This window comes from Alexandromys fortis, unplaced genomic scaffold (genome assembly GCF_014885135.2).
Source record: "Alexandromys fortis isolate MF-2015 unplaced genomic scaffold, M_Fortis_MF-2015_v1.1 scaffold_23, whole genome shotgun sequence".
NCBI lineage: Eukaryota > Metazoa > Chordata > Mammalia > Rodentia > Cricetidae > Alexandromys > Alexandromys fortis.
In genome coordinates, this window is record NW_026067907.1 from 3942581 (window position 1) to 3969142 (window position 26562).

The 26562-nt window shown below is 42.2% G+C and overlaps 1 protein-coding gene across 1 annotated transcript in view; it reads right to left on the minus strand.

Moving 5' to 3' along the window:
- Nox3 (NADPH oxidase 3) overlaps nt 1-26562 on the minus strand; it is a 58884-nt gene that overhangs the window by 5656 nt on the left and 26666 nt on the right. Inside the window, exons 10-12 of the mRNA XM_050135828.1 lie at nt 22396-22558; nt 9221-9367; nt 5271-5395 (exon numbers count right to left, since the gene is read on the minus strand). Coding sequence (XP_049991785.1) covers nt 5271-5395; nt 9221-9367; nt 22396-22558 — 435 coding nt within the window. The remainder of the gene's footprint in view (nt 1-5270; nt 5396-9220; nt 9368-22395; nt 22559-26562) is intronic.

Genomic DNA, 26562 nt, shown 5'->3' on the forward strand with positions numbered 1-26562 from the left:
GTGATTGTCTTTTAGAACTATACTCATGTTTTTTTTTTGTAAATCAACTGATATAATTACCAAAATTAATTACAGATAAAAACAGCAGAATATACTTTGCTGCTTTCTGCTTCTAGTCTTTGATCTATTTTAAAATGGCCTCTCCTGTTCCTCATTTGTATTCATTTTGATGCCATCAATTTGTTTCTCTATTACCGTTATTTTCACAATTTTCTGGCTCCTTTGGAACTCGCTCGATCCGCTTTGATCTGCTTCCCTTCGAGCTTTATTTTTGGTGCTGTTTTTCATGTTCTGTAAATTTTTTTTTGCCTCCTCTCCCCTCAGTTCTTTTGATTCAACTCTTTCTTAGGACAGGAGCAAACTCTAGCTTTGCGTGAACAGGTAAATGTGATTACAGGGGTTTGCGCTAAGAATGCCTACCTTTGTGCTGGTGAATAGTAATGGCTGCAAGCCTACTTCAAAGGCTCTTGAGAACAAAGAATCTTTTCTGAGGCCACTAACAAATCCAGCAATTCTTCCTGACCCATCTTGCCAAAAGATACCAACTAATGGCAGGACAAGCCTGTCTTGTGAAGGTAGCCAAGTGGGCTTGGGAACAAACATCTCCATGACATAATCAGGGGAGAACATACTGTTTATCTCTCTAATAACCGTCTTGAAGAAAATTAATGCTACTTTGTCCTTTGTGCAGAGCAGTGATTGAATTGTGTATTCATTTCTATCTGGACAAAGGCCAGCACATTGCAATACTTCTCAATATTAGATTTTCTTATTTAAAAATTAGATTTTATTGGCATTCTCCTTCTGTGATTTCTTCATTAAAAGCTTCATTAAGCATAAATCTCCTTTTACAAAGAAGAAAAACAAAAAAATTATTTTCAGGAGGTCATTTTAAAAGTCTTCTAGAAGGGTGCTGTTAAGCTTCACACTGGAGATTTGCCATGTCTCAGGGACCTGGTATTCCAGAGATGATACAATGATTGATTTTGCATGGATTTATCTAATATTAATTATATTTATGCTTGAAGCTATTTAATAAGCCAATGTGTTCCAGAGTCTCAAACTTTACAAATCTGATATTAAATCTTTTTTTTATTATTATTTTAAGGTAGGAGATAGGCAGTAATGTCTTGGTTCTGAAGTGACTTAACTCCTGGGGTCTTGTCTGCCCTGGAAGACACAACATCATGCACCAGAGAAAGAGAGTTTGCACAGCTACCATGCTGAGAAATGCTGCTAGCCAGTAAGGGGAACCGTGTGCTCTAATGGTGGGGTGGGTGGTTTTTGGCATAGGGGGAACATGTCCCTTACAACTGTGACAGGGAAAACGAAAGTGGTCACAGTTTTCCCAGCTTATATAGAACTGTCCTCAACTCCCCAATCACTACAAACATCGGACAAGGTCACTTCTTGGCTCTACAGAACAGCATTTTCTAAACAGGGATTATATAAGGCTGGTGTTGCCTTTGACTTCTTGACATTCTGTGTTTCTGGCTCACAACCTCCAAGTGAAGAGAGATAATTTAATGAACTGAATCGAAAGTCCTTCTCCATTGGGCTGAAAACTTTATATCATAACAATGAGAAACACAATGTAATATCAATGCACGCCAATCATACTAAAGCCTGAGGTTACTATCTCCGTGAATTTAAAGGGATATGTTTCAAAAGCCTGCAATGTGAGGATAGACCATGGAGATATCTCATACTTGCCAGAGTCCAAATGGAAAGAACCAGTGCTTGTTTATCCCAGTTGCTGAGAAGGTGAAGATAGATGAATCTTTGGGGCCCATTGGTCAGCCAGCCACCCTGATATACATGAAAAAACGGGGCTCTAGGCTAGTAAGAAGAGACCCTGCCCAAAACAACCTAGGGGTGTGTGCCTAAGGCATGGCACTCATGGTTGTCCTCTGGCCTCTACACATCTGTGTGCAGGGCATTTCCCCTCATTTCTCTCACAAACCTGGAGCCAGGGAGTGGAAAATTCATTTTGTGATCAATAAAAACTAAAGGGATGGATTTGTCCAAAATGTTATTTCCCCTCCCAAATGAAGAAATAGAAACAAGACCATCTAGGCTTTTACCTATGAGCATATAACAAGATGGTTTCTACACATAAGCTTTTTAAGAGAATTGCAAATGAAATTATTCTATTTTCTCTGGATAAGAACTGGATAGGTAGGTATAAGGTAAGGTGCATTTCTCTCAGGGCTGAGAGAGGTTTGAGAGTTTGAGACCCAGCGCCCATTGTTGGGTTGGGGCTGAGAGGACCTGAGTTCTGAGCCTCCTGAGCCAGGGTTGCTGGGATGCAGGCCCATGTTTGGAGACAAGGTGGTGCTCAGGCACCAGGTTTAAAGCTGGCTACCAACAAGAGCCAAGACAGGAAGCACAGTAAACAAGTGAGTGCCAGGATGAGATGACACGGAACGGTTCCCAGCGCCACTTGTTGGCAGCTCAAACGAGGCACCTGAAGCTGAGCCCGTGGAGGACAAGCTAGGTCGCCACATTGAGCAACGGGTCCTCCTCCCCTTGACTTTGCAGTTAGAAGTGAAGCTGTCTCCTGACTTCCTTGTCAGAAATCTGCCCCTTTTAGACCGAGGCAGTTTTTCTACTAATTTCTCCCCTCTGCCACATGCTCAGCAGTTTTGAGCCACTCACAGAACGTTCTTGTATTGGGTGCCTATAGCGGCATTTTGTTTGTATTTTAATAAATAAAGCTTGCCCGAATATTGAAGAGAAAAACAATCCTACTGGTCAGTCTTACAGATTAGGCAGTGGTAACACACACCTTTAATGCCAGTACCACACTAGTTGCCATAGAAACTGGGCAGTGCGTGCCTTTAATCCCAGCTCTAGGGAAGATTATAAAACAGGAGGAGACAGCTCTCAGGCTCAGTATCATTCTGAGATTCCTGGAGGCAGGATCGCCATTTTAGGATTGAGGTTGAGGTAAGAGTCAGTGGCTGGCTGTTTTGCTTTTCAGGGCTTCAGTTTGAACCCCAATTTCTAACCCTGAGTTTTTATTAATTGTGTCTCCCAAAGCTTCCCTGGCAGATGTCAGAGCACAAGCTGTACTCTCAGTTTGCAGGGTTCCATCTCACAGCACATGGAGCAGCAGAAGCCAGAGTGATTTCACATGGACCAAAGATACTGTGGTTGGATGCTCATGAGCCTTGAATGCGACCTGATCACTCCTTCCTCACTTCCTCTCCTCACTCAATGCCTGTCAACATTGTTAGGCTCAACAAAGTTGAGGCAGGCTCAACAAACAGGCTCAACAAAGTTAGGCAGACACAGAGGTGGCCAATAAAGATAGAATGGCAAGGTTCTGGTACAAAGAGAATATAAGAAAAAATATGAAAAGGAGATGAATTGACCAAAAGACCATTTGCATTTACCATAAAAGAATTCCACAGAGCAGAATAAGGCGCTAGGAAACTAGAGAGAGCTTAATGAAGCAGGGCTCCTATGAAGGAAGACCAGTGAGAAAATGCACAGGCAGTCATGGAGGATGGAGAAGTGGTCAGAAACACGGGTTTAATTTACAGATAAAGGGAACCCTAAGTGGCTTGATTGCTAAGGTAGATAAGAGCAATGTTTATCAAACTTTGTAATGCACACATAGAGATTATGGTTTCTCACCCCCTGGCTATAATGTATCTTGGGGCTCTTGCTATTCTCCTCTGGTCACCTCTTCTACTATTGTGCCTCCACACACAGTTTACACGCTGATACCCTCAGCTAAAGTTCTTACCTGAAATCCTGCCTCATGCTGCACCTTCTAGTCATTTGAATGCTTAAGAAATATCTTAAGCAAGACATCAAAAATGAAACTTCCCATAGCCCTTGTCTTTACACAGTAATTTTCGCAGTCATCTCCATGCTAATGAGCGGGGGTTCCTTCTACCTTGGGTCATGGCTCAGTCCATCAACAATTCACGCCTCCAGAAAATGTTCAGAATCAAACTGCTTTTCACAACCGCCTCCAGCACTCTCTACCTCCATCCTAGGCCCGCTACAGTCTGTTTTCTTAAGCAACAAGGGTGATCCCATGTCAGTCTTGGGCTTATACCTCTAAGTGGTTTTCCTCTGGGCATCATATTCAAAGTCTTATGCTGTCCCCTGTCACCTGACCTAAATGCCACCTTTTGGTGTTCTTCCTCTTTTATCCTTCTGTCCCACTCACTGGTCCCCGAATCATGACAGGAACAATGTCCCTTGACTCAAGGCCTTGGCCCTTTCTTGTTTCTAGTTGCACATATGGCACACTTCACTACTCCCCTGTAGTCTTTCCTCAAATAGGAAGACAGTATGAATGCATGGAGTAGGTGACAAAGGTCAGGACAGAGAATGGCCTAGTGGCGAGGATGGATAATTCTCTGTCTCAGTGAATTATACCTTACCAAGCTCTCCAACATTACATGTGTGAACTTAAGAATACAATACTGAGCATGAATTTGTTCCTTGAGCTTAACATTTGCTCTAAAAACAAAGCTAAAATAAACTACCTTGTCCAAGGTCACAAAGATAGAGGCTTCTGTAATCAGGAGTCATAGTACTCCAGTCTTGGGGCCCCAAGGCAAGGCCCTCCATGCATTAAAGTTTGCTATATAGCTATGATAATAGTAAAAACAATTAAATTGGTGAAGACCATGCAATGGCAGTCAAGAAAGGTTGCTGTTTCAGGCGCTTCAGATGGTCCGCTTGTTTTTCTGTTGCAGAAGCCTTGGGGGCAAGCACTGTCATTTACACATTTTAGAGGAGACTGACTCAGTGCTGGGTTTGTAGATGAACCAGGCACACCAGCAGGGATGGGAGAGCCAGGACAGCCGCTCTAGACCTGAGTCCTTTAGCATCATGCCAAATCCCTGCTTTGTCTGAGAAAACCTTTTGCTTTTCTGTTAGACGTGCTAGACACTCTGTAGAGCTGGATAGAGTTGAATTCTCTAGTTGGGTAATTAGAGACTAACTGTGCTCAAGAGATTTTTTTTTGAAGGCATATGCTGTTTAAGAAATACCATCTTTAAATTGAGGTTAAGTGTGAAGATCTTTCATCATAATCGATAATTGTCTGAGTCTTTTCAGGCAGTTAAACAGAGGTTTGTGGTTACAGAAATATGAGGCAGTCACGGCCACATTTTCTAAGGTAGATATTTTAACTTGGACCAAGATTATCAGCTTTGATTGCAAATTAACTTTTCTTCCCAGGGACAACTTGTCTGGACTTTCTGGGGGGATCCTGGCAGGCAAAGGCAGGGTTTTTTGCTCACCTGGGGTGATTGTAAGCAATCTGCTTGAATTCATCCTTCCAGTTGGGTCTCCCATAGAAGGTCTTCTGCCTTAAGCCTGTAATCACATCCAGGCTTTCATCCCAGTGTAAAGCTATGTGAAAAGCCTAAATTAAAAAAAAATATATATATATATAGTATCAGTTGACATTAAAAAACAACCATAAGAACCATCTATAAACAAATGATGAACTCACTATCATCATTTGTATGTTTAAAATATTTTAAACAGGGCTTGGAATGCTTTATTAGCAGATGCCTCGAATGTTGTGCTTTAGGGCAAGTGTCATGTCTCATCTGTCTGTGTATTTATTCTTGTTGGGACAAGATGCTGCCCTGTACAAAGACAGCCTGGGAAGGATGGGAGTCATATGGTCAATGTGGTTAAGGGAACAAACGCTGAACAAGTTAGCTTTATTTCTGCCAAACGTCCTAAAACTCAATCTCCTCCCACTGTCCCCATTCATTTAATATTAAATCCAGGGGACTTGAGAGGGCATTTCCAGGCAAAAGTGCCATGAAATGCCCAGGAGGAGTTTGGGTCTTATAATAGGATATGCCTACTGTCGTGATATGGTTGAAAGCCATTCCAGTTTTTTAGGGCTGCTTCCCCCATGCCCTAGATACCAAAGTCTGCAGAGGCTCAAACCTGCAGAGGTTATACTTGTGTATAACCTACACATATCCTGTCATATATTTCAAATAATATTTTTGGCCTATAAAGCCATAACAACAACTTGGTAAATATTCTCTGTCCTGTATTATTGTTTAGGGAATAATGTAAAGAAATAAGAAGGATATATATATATACATATATATATTCAGTACAGATATATTTATTTTCAAATATTATCAGTCCTCAGTTGGTTGGCTATACATAGGTAGAGCTCAAAGATATGGAGAGCCAACTATATATATTAGTAGGTCTCGAGTGCTGAGGGGATATACTTGATGATAGGATGCTTATGACGGAAGAGTAAGGGGTCCGGATGGAACTGTGTAAGTGACTGGCTTCAGATCCAGTGAATTCACCCAGTCCTTGTATAGTTAGAGGCCTGTAATTAAGAGCCTGGGGCACACTAATCCTTATAGCCGAACAAAAGTACGATCATCGGCTTTAGCCCTTGTGAATCCTAGACGTTACCTTGTTTTTCCCAATTCAGGTATGTTTGCTCTGCACCATTCCTGGGTACCATTGCCACCCCCGGAGCTCCCATACTAACGTTTCTCTCACCCTCTAACTCTTGAGAGCCACGGCAGTTTGGATTACAGCCCTGCTGCACTCTCCTCATGCCGCGGCTTCCCGCTTTGAAGATGACTTGCATGAAGGGTTCTTTTCCTAGTCTAAAAAGGCAGCGTGCGCCCCAGAGGTTCACATTCATGCCAGAGTGGCTGCCCTGCAAGACCAGTGGACAGGGGCAGACTGGCCTTCGGAATGCCAGACTATAGGGATTTGCAGCCAGCAAGTCTGACCTTAGGGAACAGTGCTCAAGTTGCAAAAGGGTTTGGGAATAGGACTTCATGCGGCATGAAGATGGGGAAATGGAAGGGGATTTGGACTGAGGTGTCAGAGAGAGGAACCACCAGGAGCAAAGGCCTTGAACACAGCAGGATGCATGAGCATCCATCAGTCAACAGCTCTGGGGCAATAGGAAAAGAATGAGGCTTGCCTAGAAACAGGTCAGGCTAAGGAGGTCCTTAAAGTACTTGTTAAGACATTACAGCTTTCTCTCATGGGGAGAGAAAGGCCTTCCTTCCTTACTTCTGTGGGAACGCCCAATCTCTGGTGTTCAAACATTTGGAATTATAACTGTTCCATATTTCTCAACCCACTGTTCAATTAATCTCAAACTCTTTAGAGTTGCCCTTCATAATACCGCTCCCATCTGTCCCTTCTGTTCTTGTCAATTTGCCACTTTGAGGTTGTTGGATTCAGTGTAAGAATCTCGGCTCTTTCTAAGACAGCCTCTGGGTGCCTGAGTCGCTGACAGAATACACCAACGGTTTCTTTTCCTATGTGGAGATCACTGATTTCCTGCTCGAAATCTGGAAGTGTGAAGGATTTCTGACATGCCATGGGAAAATTTAAGAAACTGTCAATTTTACTTTCTTTTAGGAAAAAAAAGGTGTATTTTATATCTTAGTCCTGAAAGGGGCAAAGATATGGCAGGGCAGGGTTGTGCTGTCCCAAAATCCACTTAGGAGTTCTGTTTAGAGAACCCGAGTCTCATAAATCCCAAGAGACAGGGATTGGCTAAGTGGACACTTTGGATCAATTTGCCTTACAAGTGGAAGAGCAAGCAAGGGTCTGGGAAGTTGGAGACAAAAGCCATGTCTGTGCTTTACCAAATGGGTCATCAGTCAAGAATCCCACTTGAGTAGCAAAAACGTTTCTTTGGAAGACATAATTAACACTATTTAATCCATTAAGATCTGTCAAGCCTGGTTCCCAAGAAACGTACAATTCAAATTATCTCAGAGGGTTGAATATTTGAGGAAAACTGGAATTAAGACCATAAAAATTCATAACACTTTTTGAATTTAAACCAGAGTCTTGCTCACTTATAGAAGCATAGAGCCAAGTTACAGTGAAGTTGAGAGAGAGAGAGAAGGAGAGAGAGAGAGAGAGAGAGAGAGAGCGAGCGAGCATTCACAAAACACATAGAGCAACCATTTGTAAATTTGGGACTGGTACATAGCTCCTTCGCTTAAACATATTTTCCTTAAAGATATATATATCAATGATACCACCTACATATCATCTAGAGAAAGCACCATTTAAATTACGTATTTCATAACCTAGAATAACAGCTTTGTTAGCCCCAATGTTTGGGGAGTCTGTTGCTGGAGAGAGGGCCTTATTGTTCGTACTGGCTGCCCAGCTAGCTTAAGCCCCGAAATAACTACACAGGAACTGTATTAACTAAAACACTGCTTGGCCCATTATCTCTAGCCTCTTATTGGCTAACTCTCACATCTTGATTTAACCCATTTCTATTAATCTGTATATTACCACGTAACAGTGGCTTACCGGGAAAGATGCGGCACGTCTGTCTCTGGTGGCTCCATGGTATCTCTCTCCTACTCTGCCTTTCTTCCTCCCAGAGTTCAGTTCTGTCTTCCCTGTCTACCTAAGTTTTGCCCTATCAACTAGGCCAAGGCAATTTCTCTATTCATTAACTGATGAAAGCAACACACAGACAGAAGGAGCTCCTACACCAGGAGTCCAACTGAATTCTGGTGCAGTCGTCATTTAAACACTGACTGTGATAGTTTTTTTTTTTTTAAATCACTATTAGAATTGTCAGGGGGTTGACACACCATCTTGGCCAAGCTCAATCTTTATACTATATTACTATAACGACTTTCAGAACTCTGCCCAAGCAGAAGGTCATCTCAACTTCAGGTACCTGCTTCTTGAGAATCCCTTAACAGAGAGAATTCTCTATGCAAATCATGAGTCCATAGTAATTTTCCGGCTCACATGCTTTTCAGTATGAAAGGCCAGATAGAAGCAACCGGGAATCTTTTCTGTTTTACTCTGAGCAGCATAGAATCAGAACCAATTAGGAATTCAACAGATGATGTAGCCAATTAGTGACAGTCACCAATGCCACTCTTAAAATGATAAATTCGAACTTTAAGATTCCTAATATCTGGGTTTGTTGTTTATTGCCCACGGTGTTTATCTTTTCTGTTCCACAGTAAGATAGCTAGAGGTCTTTTTATTGCTACATCTTAACTAGTTTTTTCCAGTCTAGTTTGATTCTGTTCTTCTCTCCGTTTTGAGGAACTTTCGAAGAGTTTTTTTTTTTTTTTTTTTTTTTTTTTTTTTTTTTCTTGGTTCTGCCTGATAAGCCAGCAATTCATTGTCAAAATGGGTTCTTTTTGAGAAGGGCGGCAGTATTGGAGAGCCTGGATTTTACTGATACCTGGTTTTCGTCCCAGCTAGTAAGGAATATATGGTAACTCAGCAAGTGAGCTTTCCCTCGCTCACTCATCCGTGTTTCCAGTGAAAGTAACAGATCTGCAAACCACTCAAATGCTCCGGCATCCCGGCAGATCCAATAGAAGTACACCTGTCGGGAGAGAAGGCAGGTGTGCTGAGAGTCACAGGCTACTTTGTAGCTGTTAAATGACTTGAGCCCAAATGGGCCATTCTGCTAAATCACACATTTTTCTTACCAGTGAACAAACCATCATACCATGATTTCTTTTTGGGAAAAAAGAAAGAAAGAAAGAAAAGAACAAAAGAAAAAGAAAAGAAAACTCCCATTGTGTCTGAAAAGGCCCAGACTGAATTCAAGGAGTCAGGGTTTCCGTGGGCTGTGCCAGCCTCTTTGGATGAGGATCAACTTTCCACACTTCTGACTGGGCTTCTTCTGAACAAGATTAATAATCATAACTCACGGTGTCTTTCATTGCTCCCCAAAGGGGATAAGCTGCTAGACCGGCCCCCTTCATCTTTACTTATGACCTAAGCTCAAGATTTCAACTCTCCTCTCTGGAGACCCCGCAAAGGCTCGGGCACTAATCCACTTCACCAGCCACAGCCTCTGGAGAATGGAGATTATGGTAATTGCAGAATGAAGTCTCATAAGACAGAAATTTCCTCTCAGTGAGACATATCAATGCCCTCGAAAGCTGGTGGGTAGAGGCTGTGCCTGCCCACGTGTCAACTGATGCAGTAACAATTGTTTCTGGGAAGGTTTTGTTTTTGTTTACTGATTTTTAAAACAGTCTCTCAGTGTTGAGCAAATGGCAGGTGACAAGAAGCAGTTTGGGTTTGCTAAAAGAAAGGCTTAGCTCTGTGCTTTGAGTCTCAGATAAATGTATCTAGAAGAAACCACATGAGACGAATCTCTTTGTCCTCTGGGTTCCACTCCCACACTTCTACCCCCTGCTGTTCACCCAAAGGGACATCTCTGGGCCTCAGCAGTGTCTGTAGGGCCTGCTCCCCACTCCAGGTATGGTCTGATGTGTTAGCACCTGAAACATGCCCTCCAATGGCCAGGGTTTGTTTCCCTCCCTCCTCTCTCAGTCAGCTTGCAAGCTCACCATCATATCATTAGATTTATAAATGAGATTTAATTAGTATCACAAGGAAAAGAAAATGGCAGAATGTATTTCATGGCTGAATATCTTGCCTATTCTCTTCAGATTTCTGCAGATATTTGTGATGTTAGCAGTCAGGAAGAGTAGGAGGTGAGACTCTAAAGACCTTCCTCTCAGAAGCAGAGGTTGCATATTTTCTGGATGGCTCCTGCTCAAATGAAAATTTATAATATTAATCCAAGGTGAAATGATCCCTTAGACCAGTAGTTTTCAACCTGTGGGTCACTATCCCTTTGTGTGTGTAGGTTGTATATCAGATATTTTGCATATGAAATATTTACATTATGATTCATAACAGTAGCACAATTACAGTTAAGAAGTACCAATGAATTTTTTTTTTTTTGAGACAGGGATTCTCTGTGTAGCTTTGGAGCCTGTCCTGGACAGGGATTCATCTGCCTCTGCCTCCTGAGTGCTGAGATTAAAAGTGTGTGCCAACATCACCCAGCTGCAATGATATAATTTTAGCGGCTATGTGAGGAACTGTGTCAAAGGGTTGCAGCATTAGGAAGGTTGAGAACCACTGTCTTAGACCTTAGGCACAATTACTACCTCTAAAAGACTGTTCTCGTTTTACCTGGCTGTCATCCCTCCCTGGAGTGTGTAATCCATAGACCCACCAGGTAGCTTCAAAGCATAACAGAACTGAGAGCTAGCTCTTCCTGCTGAATATCCCAAGAGTCCTCATGAGCAGAGGGCGGTGCCCATCTACTCATTCACTGGTTCACAAATGCTTACACAATGATTACTACGGGTAGAAACCAGTTTACACTCCGGAACAATGATAGTGAAGAAGCCAGGAAGACAGACATACAAAGAAAATGCCCATCTTCATGGAATTTGTATCTTGGAGAACGAGGGTGGTGTATAAATGCATGAAGTAGAGATGTCAGATGGTAATTAGGCAGTGCAGAAACAAGGCAGTCTGGGAAAGGTCACAATATTGACTCCAATGGCAAAGGGAGACCCTACAGAGGAGATACTTGAACACAGCCGTGGAGGGAAGAAGGCATCAGGTGGTGTTCTAGTTTCATTCTGTTGCTGTGATAAAGCACTCGAATCAAAAGAAACATGGTCCCAGTCCATCACTGATGTAAGTCAAGGCAAGAACCCAAGCCGGACCATGGAGAAGAAACCATGGAGGAATACTACTTGTTGGCTTGCTCTCTGACTCTCTCATGGACTCATGCTTACCTAGATTTTTCTTTCTTTCTTTCTCTTTTTCAATAAAGTCCAGGACCATCTGCCCATGGTGGGCTGGCCCATCTTGCATCAATAAACAATCAAGACAATTCTGCTGGGGAATATTATTTTTAGGTGTGTGACTTTTGTTTACGCTGCCTTTGTTTAACTCTGTGAAGCTGTGTTACTTTGCCTGTCTAAAACACCTGATGGTCCTAATAAAGAGATAAATGGCCAATAGCAAGGCAGGAGCAAGGGCAGGTGGAGCTGGCAGGCAGAGAGAATAAATAGAAGGAGAAATCTGGGAGAAAAGAACTAGCAGCAAGAGAACAGGGAGGGGAGGATATCGAGCCAGCCACCCAATAAGTCACAGAGTAAGAAGGAAAGAAAGATATACAGAAATAGAGAAAGATGGGCATCCAGGAACAAGCAAGCAGCCTCCTACTACACAGAGGCAAAAACTGGTCAGGTTAAGCTAAGAAAAGCTGGGAAGAAACAAGCCAAGCTAGGGTTGGGCATTCATAACTAATAATAGGCCTCTATGTGTCATTTATTTGGATGCTGGGTTGTGGACCCCTCAAAAAGTCAAAAGAGTAAAACATCACACAATACAATTCCTCACAGATATGGTCACAGCCTGATCTAGACAGTTCCGCAATTGAGGCTTCTCCTTTCATATGATTTAGGCTGTGTCAAGTTGACAATTAAGCCTAACCAAACCAAGACACTTCATCCCTTGTCAAAACCAACACATCACTGTTAAACAATAACCTTTTCTTTCTTATCCCTTATGTTAATATCATACTATAAACACAGCCTGCAGTTAAAAGTTCCATAGCATTTAAAAATTCCAATGCTTTAAAAGTTTAACGTCTCTTTAAAAGTCTAAAACCTTTTATAAAAATAAAAACAAGTTATATATCCTGCAATTGCAAAAAGGAAGACTTGGGCTAAAAATAACCAGACCAGGATATGGAATAAGGGGAATACTTACCCACTGCTGGTGGGAATGCAAACTTGTACAGTCAGTGTGGAGGTTCCCAAGGAGGACGGGAACCATCTACCTCAAAATTCACTTATACCACTTTTGGGCATGTACCCAAAGGACATTTCATCCTACTACAAGACACTTGCTCATACGTATTCATTGCTATTTTATTCATAATATCCAGAAATTGTAAACAACCTAGATGTCCCTCAACAGAAGAATGGCTAAAGAAAATATGGTGTGTTTATACAGTGGAGTATTACTTAGCCATTAAAGAAATAAAGTCATGGAATTTTCAGGCAAATAGGTGGAACTAGAAAAAAAATCACCCTGAGTAAGATATCTCAGATCCAGAAAGACAAATATGGTATGTATTAACTTATATGTGCATATTAGCCTTTAAGTTATTGATAACAAAGCTACAATCCACCGAACCTAAAAAGGCAGGCATAGAGTAAGGGACTGGAGAGTACAGATAGATCTCATTAGAAAAGAGAGATAGAACAGGTAATTATGGATGGATGGGTGGGCGGGAGTTGGATGATCAAGTGGAAAAGGAGACGGGGTAGGAGATTGTTGAGGAGAATACAAGGAGACAGCTAAAATTAAGGGCCATTTGAGGGATATTATAGAAACACATATTACAGTAGAAACTTCCTAAAATATACACAAAGACTCACAGCCAGACACCACACACACACACACACACACACACACACACACACACACACACCCTCCCTCCATCATGCAACTCTGACGCCTTTCAAATCAGTACTGGATAAGTGACCTTTGTATACTGCCGTGTTCAGCTACCAGCTTGAGAGGCAGCCCTGCCCCGCTGGATCACAGCTCTGTGGGCTGACCCTGAGGAAACACTTCCCAGAAGACTTCAGGAATGATGCTGACCTCTTATTAATTGTGACTGATTCTTTAGCCCCCGATGACCAGCCTCCACTAGTGAAGCCCAGTGTTCTCCTCAGAGGAATTACACCTTTTTGACAACCACAGCTGCTTCTTCAATTCCACATCACCGACGACCACAATTCTTAGCCAAAAATAGAACACAAATGGTCCATAGTCCAATTATTAATTATATCCTTGCTGCTTTCTGAGACCTCATGAGTAACACCTCTACAGTCCACATCTCCCTCAGAGTAATCTTCCAAGTTCCCATAAGAGTGCATTAAGTAAGCTCCAAGCACTCAATGGCTTTTCTAGCCCAGTGTTCCAAAAATAATAATTAAAAAAAAAACAAAGCGAACAATAAAAAACTGGTTTCTGAGCCCATTCTGACCTTTCTTACCTGAAAAATGCCCACATCTTAGCATTCTCCCCACTGCAACCTTTGTCTTTTCAAATAGCAATTGTTCCCAGCCTTGCTTTCTGGCATAGCAGTGTGTCAGTGTTCTTAGAGTTTGCGAGGCCTTTCATGCTTTTGCTTCGCTGTCTTTGCCTTGCGAGCTTTTCCCCCTCCACAATCGACTTATGGGGACATCGGCCTCTTTGGTGAGAGAGACAATGGAGGGAAAGTGCACTGGCCCCTGTAGACGTGCTTCAGAGGGACAAAGGGAAGGGGAGACTTTGAACAGGAGAGAGCGTATTTACTTTGACTTCTCTTTCATGTCTCTAATGGCGGGGACACTTACTGTGAAGGGACATCAGAGTCCCACCCCTGCGTTTGGCCCAGGAGAAAGGATGTGGTCAACAGGAGAACAAGTACCCCAAACAATCAGCTGCGGCTCTCTGATCTGGGCCTTCCCCACCTCAGTCTCCAAAAATAAAACAAACCCCAAATCAGCTCCCCGTGCAAAGCGCGGCTTTGAGAATTCCGCAGTGGATACAGGAGTCTAAAATACCCAAGGTTAAAAGATTGTATCAAGCAGAAAGTCAGTAAAATAACATTCTGGGCTTCCACAGTGACAGAAGCTACCCCACATTACTGTGGAGACAGTGTAGGCTCAGGGGCTTTAGGAATCCATTCTGGGATCATAAGATTCTCTGTGTCCTTTGGGCGGACACAGCTCGGCTGTGCCCATCATGGAAGTCTGATCTGAGCTCATTCCTAACAGTGCACTGTGTCCTGTCTCAGCTCATTTCCATGTTCCAAGACCCGAGCCCTTCCATAAAGATCAGTAGCCCATGTGTAACAGGTCAGAATGATCTAGAATCAGCAGGAGATAGATCTTTGCAAATTTTTTTTGTGAACAATTCCAGAAAATATAAAAGGTAGAGCTGCTAATTAATTTTTCTACTTGGTCTCGTGGATTCTCCAAGGAGAGTGTCCTGTTTTCAGGCTAGACCATCTCAGAAGCCTATGCAATGGCTCAGTTACATTATACAACACGCAGTTCCTTAAGCCCCAGACTGGTTTCCCAAGAATGATTTAAAAAAGTATTTATAATCCATGGCAAAGAAGGGAAGTGTCCAGGCAGGCACAGATGTAAAAATGAGGAGAACACAGCCACTAAATACCCGGGTTCTGTGACCTGTCCTGAATCCTGGCTTCACTATGGAGGCACTGTGGAACTTGGGTAGGTTGTTTAGTTCAAGCTTCTCTTACTATATGGATAAACCATCCATACACACAGCACCGCTCATGAGCTTTCTGTGAGAATAAAGAACAAGGCCTTTTGAAGCATCTGGCCCACGTCGGAAGGATACTGTAGTGTTAGGATGTTTGCTGCTATGGGTAGGTGCTTCATGTCATTTGGAGACATGAACAGAATGGGTGCCATGTATTTCTACCTTAGAGCAAACAGGAACACTGGCCTTCCTTGGTCGTTTTCTCATTGGCCACTAAAGAATTTTAGAGATGGCCATTGAGAGGAGGTGAAGCCTTAATTTTGAAGACCAATCTTAGAATTGAAACGTCAGTACGAATCAAATGACCTAGTTTCTCAAGTGGATTTCTTCACTATGGAAAGTACACCCTAGACTCCATGTGTACTAAATTCGTGTGGCAGCATTTGATGTGTGTGTGTGTGTGTGTTTGTGCACACGTGTGTGTTTGTGTATGTCTGTGTATGCACGCGCGCATGCGTGCATGTGTGTGTGTGGCTCGATCTTGCTACCGTGACACTGTCTCTTCCCAAGGAGCAGGGAAGTGGGTAGTCTGCTGCCTCCATCCAGGCAGCACACCTCCATCTCCACACTGTGCACAGGACAGAACAAAGAACAGCCATGCCACTTCGGGAAGGAGACCCTGCATAGTGGACAATTGCGAAAATAAGAACGTTTATCCCTGGAAAGATAGAGACTGCAAATGCCATTTAGAGAATGTACCATCTCCCCAATAAATAGCTGCTATTATTTTGCAGGTTCTATTTTGCCGTTGTTATTTTCAAAATAATCCTGAATGAATATAACAGTGTAAAAGAGACCAAAAAAATAGAAGAATGAATTTGTTCTTCCATATGAGACTCTCCAGTATGTAAAATGTGCAGCTTTAAAGCAATACAATCATACAATTATTTTTCTGGAACACCATTAAGACTAGATCAGCTATTGTAAAATGCTTTTCATCCATACGATTCTTTTTCTTTAAGCCATTATTCTGCACGTTAACCATCTCAGAACTTTATTACTATCTTGCCATCTGGCCCATGACTAGATGTCTTTGTGATTGCTCTAATTATAGTTAGTAATCCTTATTGAAACATTCCCCAGCGGTAGAACGATTCTCTAGATGATATTCTATGGAATACTCTCAGGTACCAAAATAACCATAAAGCTGGCTATGCTGGCACTTGACAGGCAGAGGCAGGTTGGTCTCTGTGAGCGTGAGGCCAGCCTGGTCTACATAGTGAGACCCTGTCTCAAAGAAAAAATAGAAACAAAAAATAAAAAGAAATGCATTATTAGATAGTGACACAGAGCTTCAAGCCATGTTACAACGGAGGCCCAAAGCAAACCAAATGCTGATGGCATCAATAACGGGAAGTTTTTTATTATATGTTTTATTTAAATCCTTTCTTGTATCAGAATTATTGCCAAAGCTAGTAGAGTTAATAAACCCAGGCGCTGTACATGCTAGGACTGTCCCCTTCCCATAGGACAAGGATAATTCCTAATGGGGTACCAGAGTTTTCTGAGGCCACCTAATGAAAGTGGGGAGCCTACGCGTGCTTGGGAGAGGCAAATGTGGTCTGAGCCACCTTGATCAACTGATTGCTGATTTCTGTGACTTGCAGAGATGATCAATTCCAGGAGTGGCCAGAGCTCCAGTGTGAAGGAAAGCACAAGTAAATAATTTCTCAAACTAAACGGATTAAATTAAATGCATTTTTCATTCATTAGGAAAGGGAGCAGGCCCCTCTTTGTTTTATTAATATCTTTAAGTAGAGTATGGATTTTTTTTTGCCTTTCTTGGCCTCTTCCCCTTGTTCCCACTGGCCTGTACTGTCTTTTTATTTGAATTATCTGTTTATTATATTAGGTTAGGAACCCAAAGGCCATTTTTCCGGGACACACTATAAATACCCATTATCACCGTTATCTATTATTGAATTGATGAAGAGAGACAATTATGAAGGAATTAGATTATCTCAGCTTTTCTGTAATCTGTTTTATTGTATTCTGAAGATTACCTATGCAGTTAAGAAAATGAACCGAATCTCCCAGCTGGCACTTCCCTCGGCGTCGTCTACGCGGCTGTGATATTAAGGAGAGCTAAAATGTGTAAGCCAATACATTTATGTCAGCAGTCCTCCCCCTCCCCCCACTCACACACACCTGTTTCATTCATCATGCTGACGGTTTGCACAAGCAAACTGTCCCAACTTCTTTCAAGAGTTCTTTCCACAAATTGAGTGTGATGCCAAATGAATCATAGCCTTTAGGCGGGACATGGAGGACTTTTATCACCACAGGGCGTTTACACACTCAGCACACGGCTTCCTCCATGTTGCACCAGAGACTTCTCACCCACCTTCCTCTCCTCCCTCACCCACAGGGCCACCCCCACTCTTGTCTCTATCTTAGCAACGCTTATGCTTACTTCTGTGCGGGAAATACCTCTTTAATGCAACGCGACTTGTATTTTCACTTCCTTCAATCGACCCATCCTTATGTTTGTGGTTAATTTTCCTTCCTGGGTAATTGGTTCCTTCCTCTTTGCCCTCCATCTATTTTATATTAAATTATTATTACTTGAATGATGTGCACGTGCACGTGTGTATGTATGTGCTTGGGTGTTTGTGTATAGGAGCGCAGATGCATGGGTGTGTGTGTGGAGTTGAGAGAACGACCTTCAGTCTGTGTCTTAATCTTCCACTTTGTTTGACATGGGGGTCTCTTGTATGTCGCTACATATATCAGGCTAGCTGGCCCTTGAAGTTCCAAGGATTGTCCTGTCTCTGCCTCCCATCTCACAGTAGGAACAATGGGTTTACAGACACAACTTTCAGGCTTGGATTTCTGGAGCTTCTGGGGACTCAGATTCAAGTCCTCACGTTTGTGTGGCAAGTATTTTATCGAGAGAATCATCTCCCCAACCTGCTTTATAACTAAATATAGAGACAGAAACAAAGACACTCTAAAGTGTTTGCTTCAAACAGACAGTGCTCCTTTATCCTCCCAAGAATAAACCTGTACCTTACTGGTTATGGGGCTGCCTTTACCTAAGAGGATTTTAGAATTACATGGCAAAGGAGAAGGGGGAAGAAGGTACCATGTAGTTAGACATAGCGACCTAACTCTGTCATCTTAGCATGTAAGAGGCAGAAGCAGGATGATTCTAAGTATTTGAGGGCAGCATGGGTCATAGGGTTCCAGGCTAACTTGGGCTACAGTGAAAGTCCTTTCTCAAAAAGCCAAGAGAAGAAGGAAGAAAAGGAGGTGGAGGAAGAGGATGAGGAAGAAGAGGAAGAACAGGAGCAGCAGGAGGAGAGATTGTATACAATGGTCACATGGAGAAAGGTTCAGCAATTTCTTTTTATGTGGAGTTACAACTTAGGCTTAAACATTAAAATGCGTACTTTTATGCCAAGGGGTATTTTGCATTGAGACGAGAAAAAAAAATCCTATCCAATTGCAGTTAACAATTTACACCAAAAATTTCAGCTCTGCATTTCTATGTTCCTGTTCCTCTCCTCTTGTTACAAAAGAGAACGATTTGGAAGTTATAGCCTAGACCTAGAATTGTGAAGATGCTGTTAGCTAGACACACACCACTTTGCTCTGCTCCACTTTCCAAATTATAGAGACGCTGACAGTTTAGTGGAGGAAGTCGTATTTATATCTCACAAACGTGTAGGCGGCACTGACGAATATTAGTTACATAAGACTGGTGAGAGCCGTACACATGCGCACACACACATGCACACACACACACACACACACACACACACTCACCTACCTGCTTTATGGAACAGAAACTTCCTAACCCTGTGAATAGGCATGCAAATTACAAACCGTCATGACTTAGGCACAGTTTTCAGCCTAAACTCGGAATATCCTGGGGACGCCACTTCTTCTAACAGGGAGCATGGAGGTGAACACGAGAATATCACACCCTAGGTTGCTTGAGTCCGTATTGAGTACCAGAAGGACCTAAATTCAAGTTCTAGTTCGTTTGTTCATTTGCCTCTCTGCTTTGTGTCCCTCATTGGTAAAGTGAGGGTATTAAATCGTTTTAATGAAGGCAATCTAATATGATAATTGTATCATTCTTTTTAGCTTTGGGATTGGCATGTGTTTTCTTTTTTTGTAGAACAGAAATAAATAGCAATTATTTACAAGAGATTGTATGATATCAGATATGTAAAATGCCCAGTTCTATACTGGCTGGATAGAAAATTCTTGATAAATCTTTGTTGGTTCTGGCAGTACTAGCAATCTGTTTATATCTTTGTGGATCTGATTCATATTTATATTGTTTTATGAACATGTGCACTGTGGTTCTGTATTTCACATTATTTGCCTTTAAAAAGTACTCCCTGTTTGATATGGATTCTTATTTCTCCATTGGATGGACTAGGAATCCCAGTTCAGAGAGGTGTATGGAAGCTCAGAAGGTTGTGCTTCTTCATGATAGCTGAATCAGGCAGAGCCTCCTGGAGAACAGGATTTGGATACAGAGATGTTTGGATCAGAAATGGTGGAGATGAGGAGGTGGCTTCATCAGTCAAGCGCTCGCCTTTCAGGTCTGAGGATCTGTGGTCAGATCCCCAGAACCCACATAAAAAGCCAGTCATGATAGTGTTCACCTGTGATCCCAGTAAGACAAACAGGCCCCTAGAAGCTCACAGAACAGATAACCCTTTCAGGAGAAGTCCTGTCCCTAAGAAAAGGCAGAGGTGCCCGAGGGCTGATATTTGGGTTTTTACTTTGATCCTGATACACATGTGTTCACAGGTATCTGTGCTTAGAACTTGAATCTGTGGGTGCACTTACATGAGTGTGCACATGCACGCACGCACACACACACACACAGACAGAGACAGAGAGACAGAAAGAGGGAGTGAGAGAGAGATCCTGTGCACTTGGTTGCAGGTGCATGCTGTATCATGTCTACTACGTCTTGACTGTGTCATAGAAAGAACTGGGTGACCTGGATCTGGAGTCTGTCTTTGATGGTCTGTGCATCATTTAGTCAGGTCACCTTACTCTTTCTAAGCATCAGTGTCCGTATCCAGGAAAAGGAATGTAAATTGTTATATTGTGTTGTGGTCTTGGGTGTGACATGTTACTCACAGGCTCATGTGTTCGAACACTTGAGCCCCAGCTGTAAGATCAGTTAGCTTCAAGAGAAAATGAAAAATGTATGCCAAGCACCTGTCACTCAAGCAGCTGATTCTACTCTTCTTTCTTAGTGGCAAAGATAGCAGGTTTTGAGCCCCTGGCTCACATTTTGTCATTGTGTCATAGAACACAGTTCCCGAGCAGAAGAAAGAAGGAACAACAAACGGTCCACAGAACACAAACTGTGCTTCAGCGTAGCTGTAAAATGTTCCCGCAGGCTCGTGTGCTTCAACATTTGGACCTTAGCTGTTGGAGGAGGTTGCAACCTTGGGAGGTTGGCCCTACCTACAAGCATTGGATTGGGGGAGGAGCTTAAGGTTTATTGCTGTGTCCTGCTTCCTGTACAGCCTCTGCTTCTTGGCCTGTTAAGATATGGAAAACAGCTCTTGCATGCTCCTACTGCCACAGGGCCATTCTTACCATGGGAGGGCTAAATCCTCAAATCATAATCCAAAATAAATCCCCTCTCCCTTGTTTCTTGCCAGGTATTTGGTTAGAGCAATAAGAAAATGTAATGGCTCTACACTGGGATCCATTTACTGATTATAGTGTCTTCCTTTGGTCCAGGAGGAAACTGTAACCAAAGGCCATGCTGATCAGACATGTGCAGGAAAGGATCAGAGCTAGCCTTGCCAAGTGTCCTCCTCCTTCATGGCCTTCAATGCTCCATAGTCAACACGGTGTGCTGACTAGTTTCATGTCAACTTGATTCAAAGCCAGGGTTAATTTGGAAGAAGACATCGCAATTGAGAAAGTGTTCCTACTAGACTGGTCCATGGGCAAGATTGTTGTGTATTTTCTTAATTAGTGGTAGACCCGGGAGAGTCCAGTGCAGATGCTCCCGGGCGTACAAAAAAAAAAAAAAAAAAAAAAAAACAGGCTGAGCAAGCCAGTAAGCAGAACTAGGTGGCTTCTGCTTTGGTTCCCGACTCCGGGTTCCCTTGAGTTCCTGCCCTGACTTCTTCCTCACCTTATGGATTATGATGTGGAAGTGTAAGATGAATAAATCTTTTCCCCAGGTTGTTGTCAGGTGCCGTGTTTTATCACAGCTGTTGTGGTACCTGATGCTGATCCTAACTGGGGTTGGGCTTAGAGAAGGAAAGTCTAGAGCATGACACCTTAGGATGATGAGTTCTCTGAGCTGAGGAACCAAGTCCTCCCTGACCTTCATCAACTGCCCCACTTTTTCCTTCAGAGGTTTATTTCTGTAACTCCCCAGTTGACCTAGAGGCTGGGTTCTCCACAATACAGTCTCATGAAGAACACTAACATGGCACTGTAGGCAGAACACGGGTGAGTTTTGTTCCATGTATTTCTTGTTCAGGCTCATTCATCTCCCCTAAAAATAATTTACTATAAAATTGCCTGTGTCTTGCAATGGAAGCTTCAACATTTGGCCTCTGAGCTTTGTTCTCTGTGTGACTCCCATCATCAATAAATTTCAGCATCTCTTCTTTTGTTAATCTGTCTTCTGTTGTTTGGCTTATAGACTTAATGATGAAAGCTTCAGGGGGTATAAAGGAAGGCTCCTTTTGCCTTGACTGGGCCAAAGCTTGAGAAAATGTCTCATACCAGATAGTACAAGGGAATGGAGACACCTAGTCTAAGAATATACAAGGAATCACAAAGGGGGATTTGGTGCTGGGTGGCAAGACCATTGCAAGAGGAATGGCAAGTCCTACTAGTACAGGCCCTGGAAGGAAGATGGAACTGGGCGTTTGCAAGCACAGAATGGATCTAAAGAGATGATGGGGAAGGCTGCCTGTTAATATGACTAATGGCCACCCAGTCACATAGCCATTTGCAGCCTGTCCACATTTTATTGAAATGAGCAATTACATGTCCTGTAATGGCAATGAAGCAATAAAATTTATGTCTTGTCATTTTTTAACAAGATTAGACATAACCCTGCTCATAAATGTAATCCTGAATGGAGATTTTGAAGAACATAAGTATAGTTAAGGATCCTTAAGTTTATCCCTCATAGTTAATTAAAATCCTCCCCAGGAATCGGCAGAAGATAGATAAAAGGGCGTTGACCCCTTCCCTCCATGGAAGGGTGAACTAATGATTTCCCCATACCTTGCTCAGCTCAGGCAGGCTCTGTGGCTCCCAACACTGATACCACATGGACTTGAGAAGAGAGGCGAAGGGTGTAACTCCAATTCCTGTCGCAATGCACACACTTACAGGGTAGTGAAACACATCTGCCAGGGAGCCTCCGAAGGGTCCGTCCACTGCCAGCCTGGAATCAGAGAAAGCCACGCGTTAGAATGTCTTACTCTTGAACACAAAGACATCTGAAGCCTGTGGTTTTTATAGGATGGGTCAGCAACCACCGGCAGAAAGGTTGGTTGGGTATATAAAGATTCTCTGTCTGGGGAGGGGAAATGAACTAATTGGTTGGATCAGTGCTTACTACGTGAGGGTGAGAGCCTCAGTTCATTCAATTCCTGGGACGTACATAAAAAGCTGAGGGTGGTAACAAGCTTGAAATCCCAGTGCTGGGAAGGCAGAGACAGGTCATTGGGGCTCTCTGGCCAGCCAGTCAATCCTAACATCAAGTTTCAGGCAAATGAAGGACTCAATCTCTAAAAGAAAAAAAATAATGTGGAGAAGCAAAAATCAGAGAAGCAGCCTATAACATCAACTCCTGGTCTTCTCATGAGCATGTGCATGTGCGCTTATGTACACATGCATGCTCACATGTGAGTAACACACTCATCCCACTCACAAGAGTACACACACAAGCATATACATACAAGTACACATATATTCACACACATACTCACACATGAGTACACACACATGAGTATACACACACAGACACACACACGCACGCACACACACACAAGCTCTATCTGTAGAGCTTGGAGTAAGCACTAGAAATCAGGGGTCCGCCCCACTGGAGAAACACTACCTGGACACCCTGGCTAGGTGTTGGTCATGGAAGGCAAAGCCTGCCTTTTCCTGCTTGCGGCTTATCTCATCAACGCGGCTTGCTCTTTGTAGAGCTCTGGGGTCTTCGCTAGCTGCCTGTCTGACTTCCTTCCCTCTGCTGCCAGCCAAAAGCAAAGGAGACACTCCACGGTGACTTAGAAGATTGGCATTTCCTTTTCAGGGTGAAATCCCCCATTTATATTTGTTTTCATACATATCCTCATTTTTAGTCTAATAGAAGCGACTTATTTGGAATAAATATAATTTTGAAATAATCTGTCAGTTTTATACAACTTATAAAACTCACTGTTTCAGATTATATTTGTTTAAAAAAAGTTCTTTATGATCAGCAGTCCAGGGGCAGGAAAAATGGTTTGCCTTTGCTTAGCAATTTTTCCTTGTAATGGTAAAGCACATTCTTTGAATAAATAAGCCGTTTTGACATGAACTGGCCACTGAATTCTTCCCCATCTCTTCTCCCCAGTTCTCCAAGTTGGCTTTTCGTTTGTTTCCTAAATGCACAGTCTTATGCCATACAGCACCCTTTCACATGGACTACATAGATGCAATTTATCCTCTCCCTTTACTTGCTTAGATGACACCCTTCCTCTGGGGTCTGCCCAAACCCCATTTCTCCAGGGAAATCCTCCTGGACCCCTTTGACTAGGTAAAATTCCCTCACCCATCCTTCCTCACTGTTGCTGTAATATTAGCATTTTTTATTTATGTGAATTTTTTTATTGATTTTTATTGAACTCTTCAGTTTTCACTGCTCCCCTCCCTAGCTTTCCCCTCCTCTTCAACACTCCCCCCAAGGTCCCCATGCTCCCAATTTACTCAGGAGATCTTGTCTTTTTCTACTTCCCATGCAGATTAGATCTATGTCTCTCTTAGTGTCTTCATTGTTGTCTAAATTCTCTGGATTATGATTTGTAGGCTGGTTTTCTTTGCTTTATATTTAAAAACCACTTAAGAGTGAGTACATGTGATAATTGTCTTTCTGTGTCTGGGTTACCTCACTCAAAATGATGTTTTCTAGCTCTGTCCATTTTCCTGAAAATTCAAGATGCTGTTATTTTTCCCTGCTGTATAGTACTCCATTTGTGTAAATGGACCACATTTTCCTTATTCATTCTTCGGCAGAGGGGCATCTAGGTTGTTTCCACGTTCTGGCTATGACAAACAATGCTGCTATGAACAAAGTTGAGCACATGTCCTTATGACATGATTGAGCATCCTTTGGATATATACCCAAAAGTGATTTTACTGGGTCTTGAGGAAGGTTATTTCCTAATTTTCTGAGAAATCGCCACACTGACTCCAAAGGGGGCTGTACCAGCTTGCAATCTCACCAGCAATGCAGGAGTGTTCCCTTTTCCCCACAACCTCTCCAGCATAAGTTGTCATCAGTGTTTTTGATCTTGGCCATTTTTACAGGTGTAAGATAGAATCTCAGAGTTGTTTTGACTTGCATTTCTCTGACGACTAAGGATGCTGAACATTCCCTTAAGTGTCTTTCAGCCATTTTAGATTCCTCTGTTGAGAGTTCTCTGTTTAGATCTGTGCTCCATTTTTTTTTATTGGATTATGTGTTCTTTTGATGACCAATTTATTGAGCTCTTTGTATATTTTGGAGATCAGACCTCTGTCTGATGTGGGGTTAGTGAAGATCTTCTCCATTCTGTAGGCTGCCGTTTTGTCTTGTTGACCGTGTCCTTTGTTTACAAAAGCTTTTTAGTTTCAAAAGGTCCCATTTATTAATTGTTTCTCTTAGTGTCTGTGCTGCTGGGATTGTATTTAGGAAGTGGTCTCCTGCGCCAATGCATTCAAGTGTACTTCCCACTTTCTCTTCTATAAGGTTCAGTGTGGCTGGCTCTATGTTGAGGTCTTTGATTCATTTGGACTTGAGTTTTGAGCATGGTGATAGTTCTGCCAGCGCCATTTGTTAAATACTGTGTGTGTGCTCATGATTTAGTTATGTCCATCTTGACCTCTAAGTTCCTAAGTCTCTGGATGTGGGGAGCTGGTTTGTCTTTACTCATAGCTTATCTGGTGCCCGACTGGCTACCCAGCCTGGAGCTGCTCAGTAACAATGTGTTGAATCAATTGTAAAGGGAATATTTAGAGCATTTCAGTAGGCAGAATATATTAAATAACTCCAACTATTCCAAAAGTACACATTTACATATGAACAAAGATATGCTAATTAAAAGGTTTCTAAGTCATTCCTAACCACCACCCCTCAGGAGAGCCTGTCACCTGAATGGTGAGGGTGGGGGTTAGCCCATTTGGGCTTTAAATATGTGTTCATGAAAGTTCAAATGGATTTATTTAAATATATTCTATATCCCAGACTTCCTAATAATTCAAATGAACTCTCCTTGAGTTAAGCTTAATTAATAAGGCTTAATTACATATTGATATATGGAAATAAAAGAATGAAACTAAAAGGGATTAACCAGCAGGTGCTGGTTATCTTAGTCCGCCGTAGATTATTTTTAAATAATTAGATAGATGATAGATAGAAAGGTAGATAGATAGAGACCTTACCCATGAATTAAGATTGTTAGTTATTTTTATAATTAGTAATCAGTAATTTATTTGACACCAATTAAAAAAAGATATCAATTAAATTCAGAGGACACCTGTGTCCCAGAGTCCACAGAAATATACATTACTTTCTAATTGTTTATAATTGAGAGCCCTTCCTTGCCCTGTGTGAGAACTGACCATTCTCTTCCATCCACCTGAAAGGCACTATGATGTCTAAGTTTGAGACAGTTCTTTTTCATGTCTTACTGAAATCTGTAAGGCTCTCACCTTTGCCTCTTTTAGAATATATATATATATATATAAATATATATAAAATGAGAACGCTAGTATATATATTTCCTATATATATATATATATATAGTCTTTTCCTATATATCATTTCCTATATATCAAGTCTTGATGTTTTAAAATTTGCCTTTTGGGGGGTAGGTGGGTGGGCGGGCTACATTTCTCTATCCCTTACAGTTGGAATAGATAGCCTTTGGACACAGGACACATATCTCCCCTTCCTTCCTTCCTTCCTTCCTTCCTTCCTTCCTTCCTTCCTTCCTTCCTTCCTTCCTTCCTTCTTCCTTCCTTTTTTTCTGTGTGCTGTGACTGTGTGTGCTTCTGTAACTATGTGTCTCAATATGTGCTGATGTGTTGATATGTGTACCCGTGTCTGCTCACATATGTGTTTGTATATGCTTGTAAAGGATACACTTGACATCAAGTGTCTTCCTTGATCACTCCATTTTATATATTGATGTAGGAAGG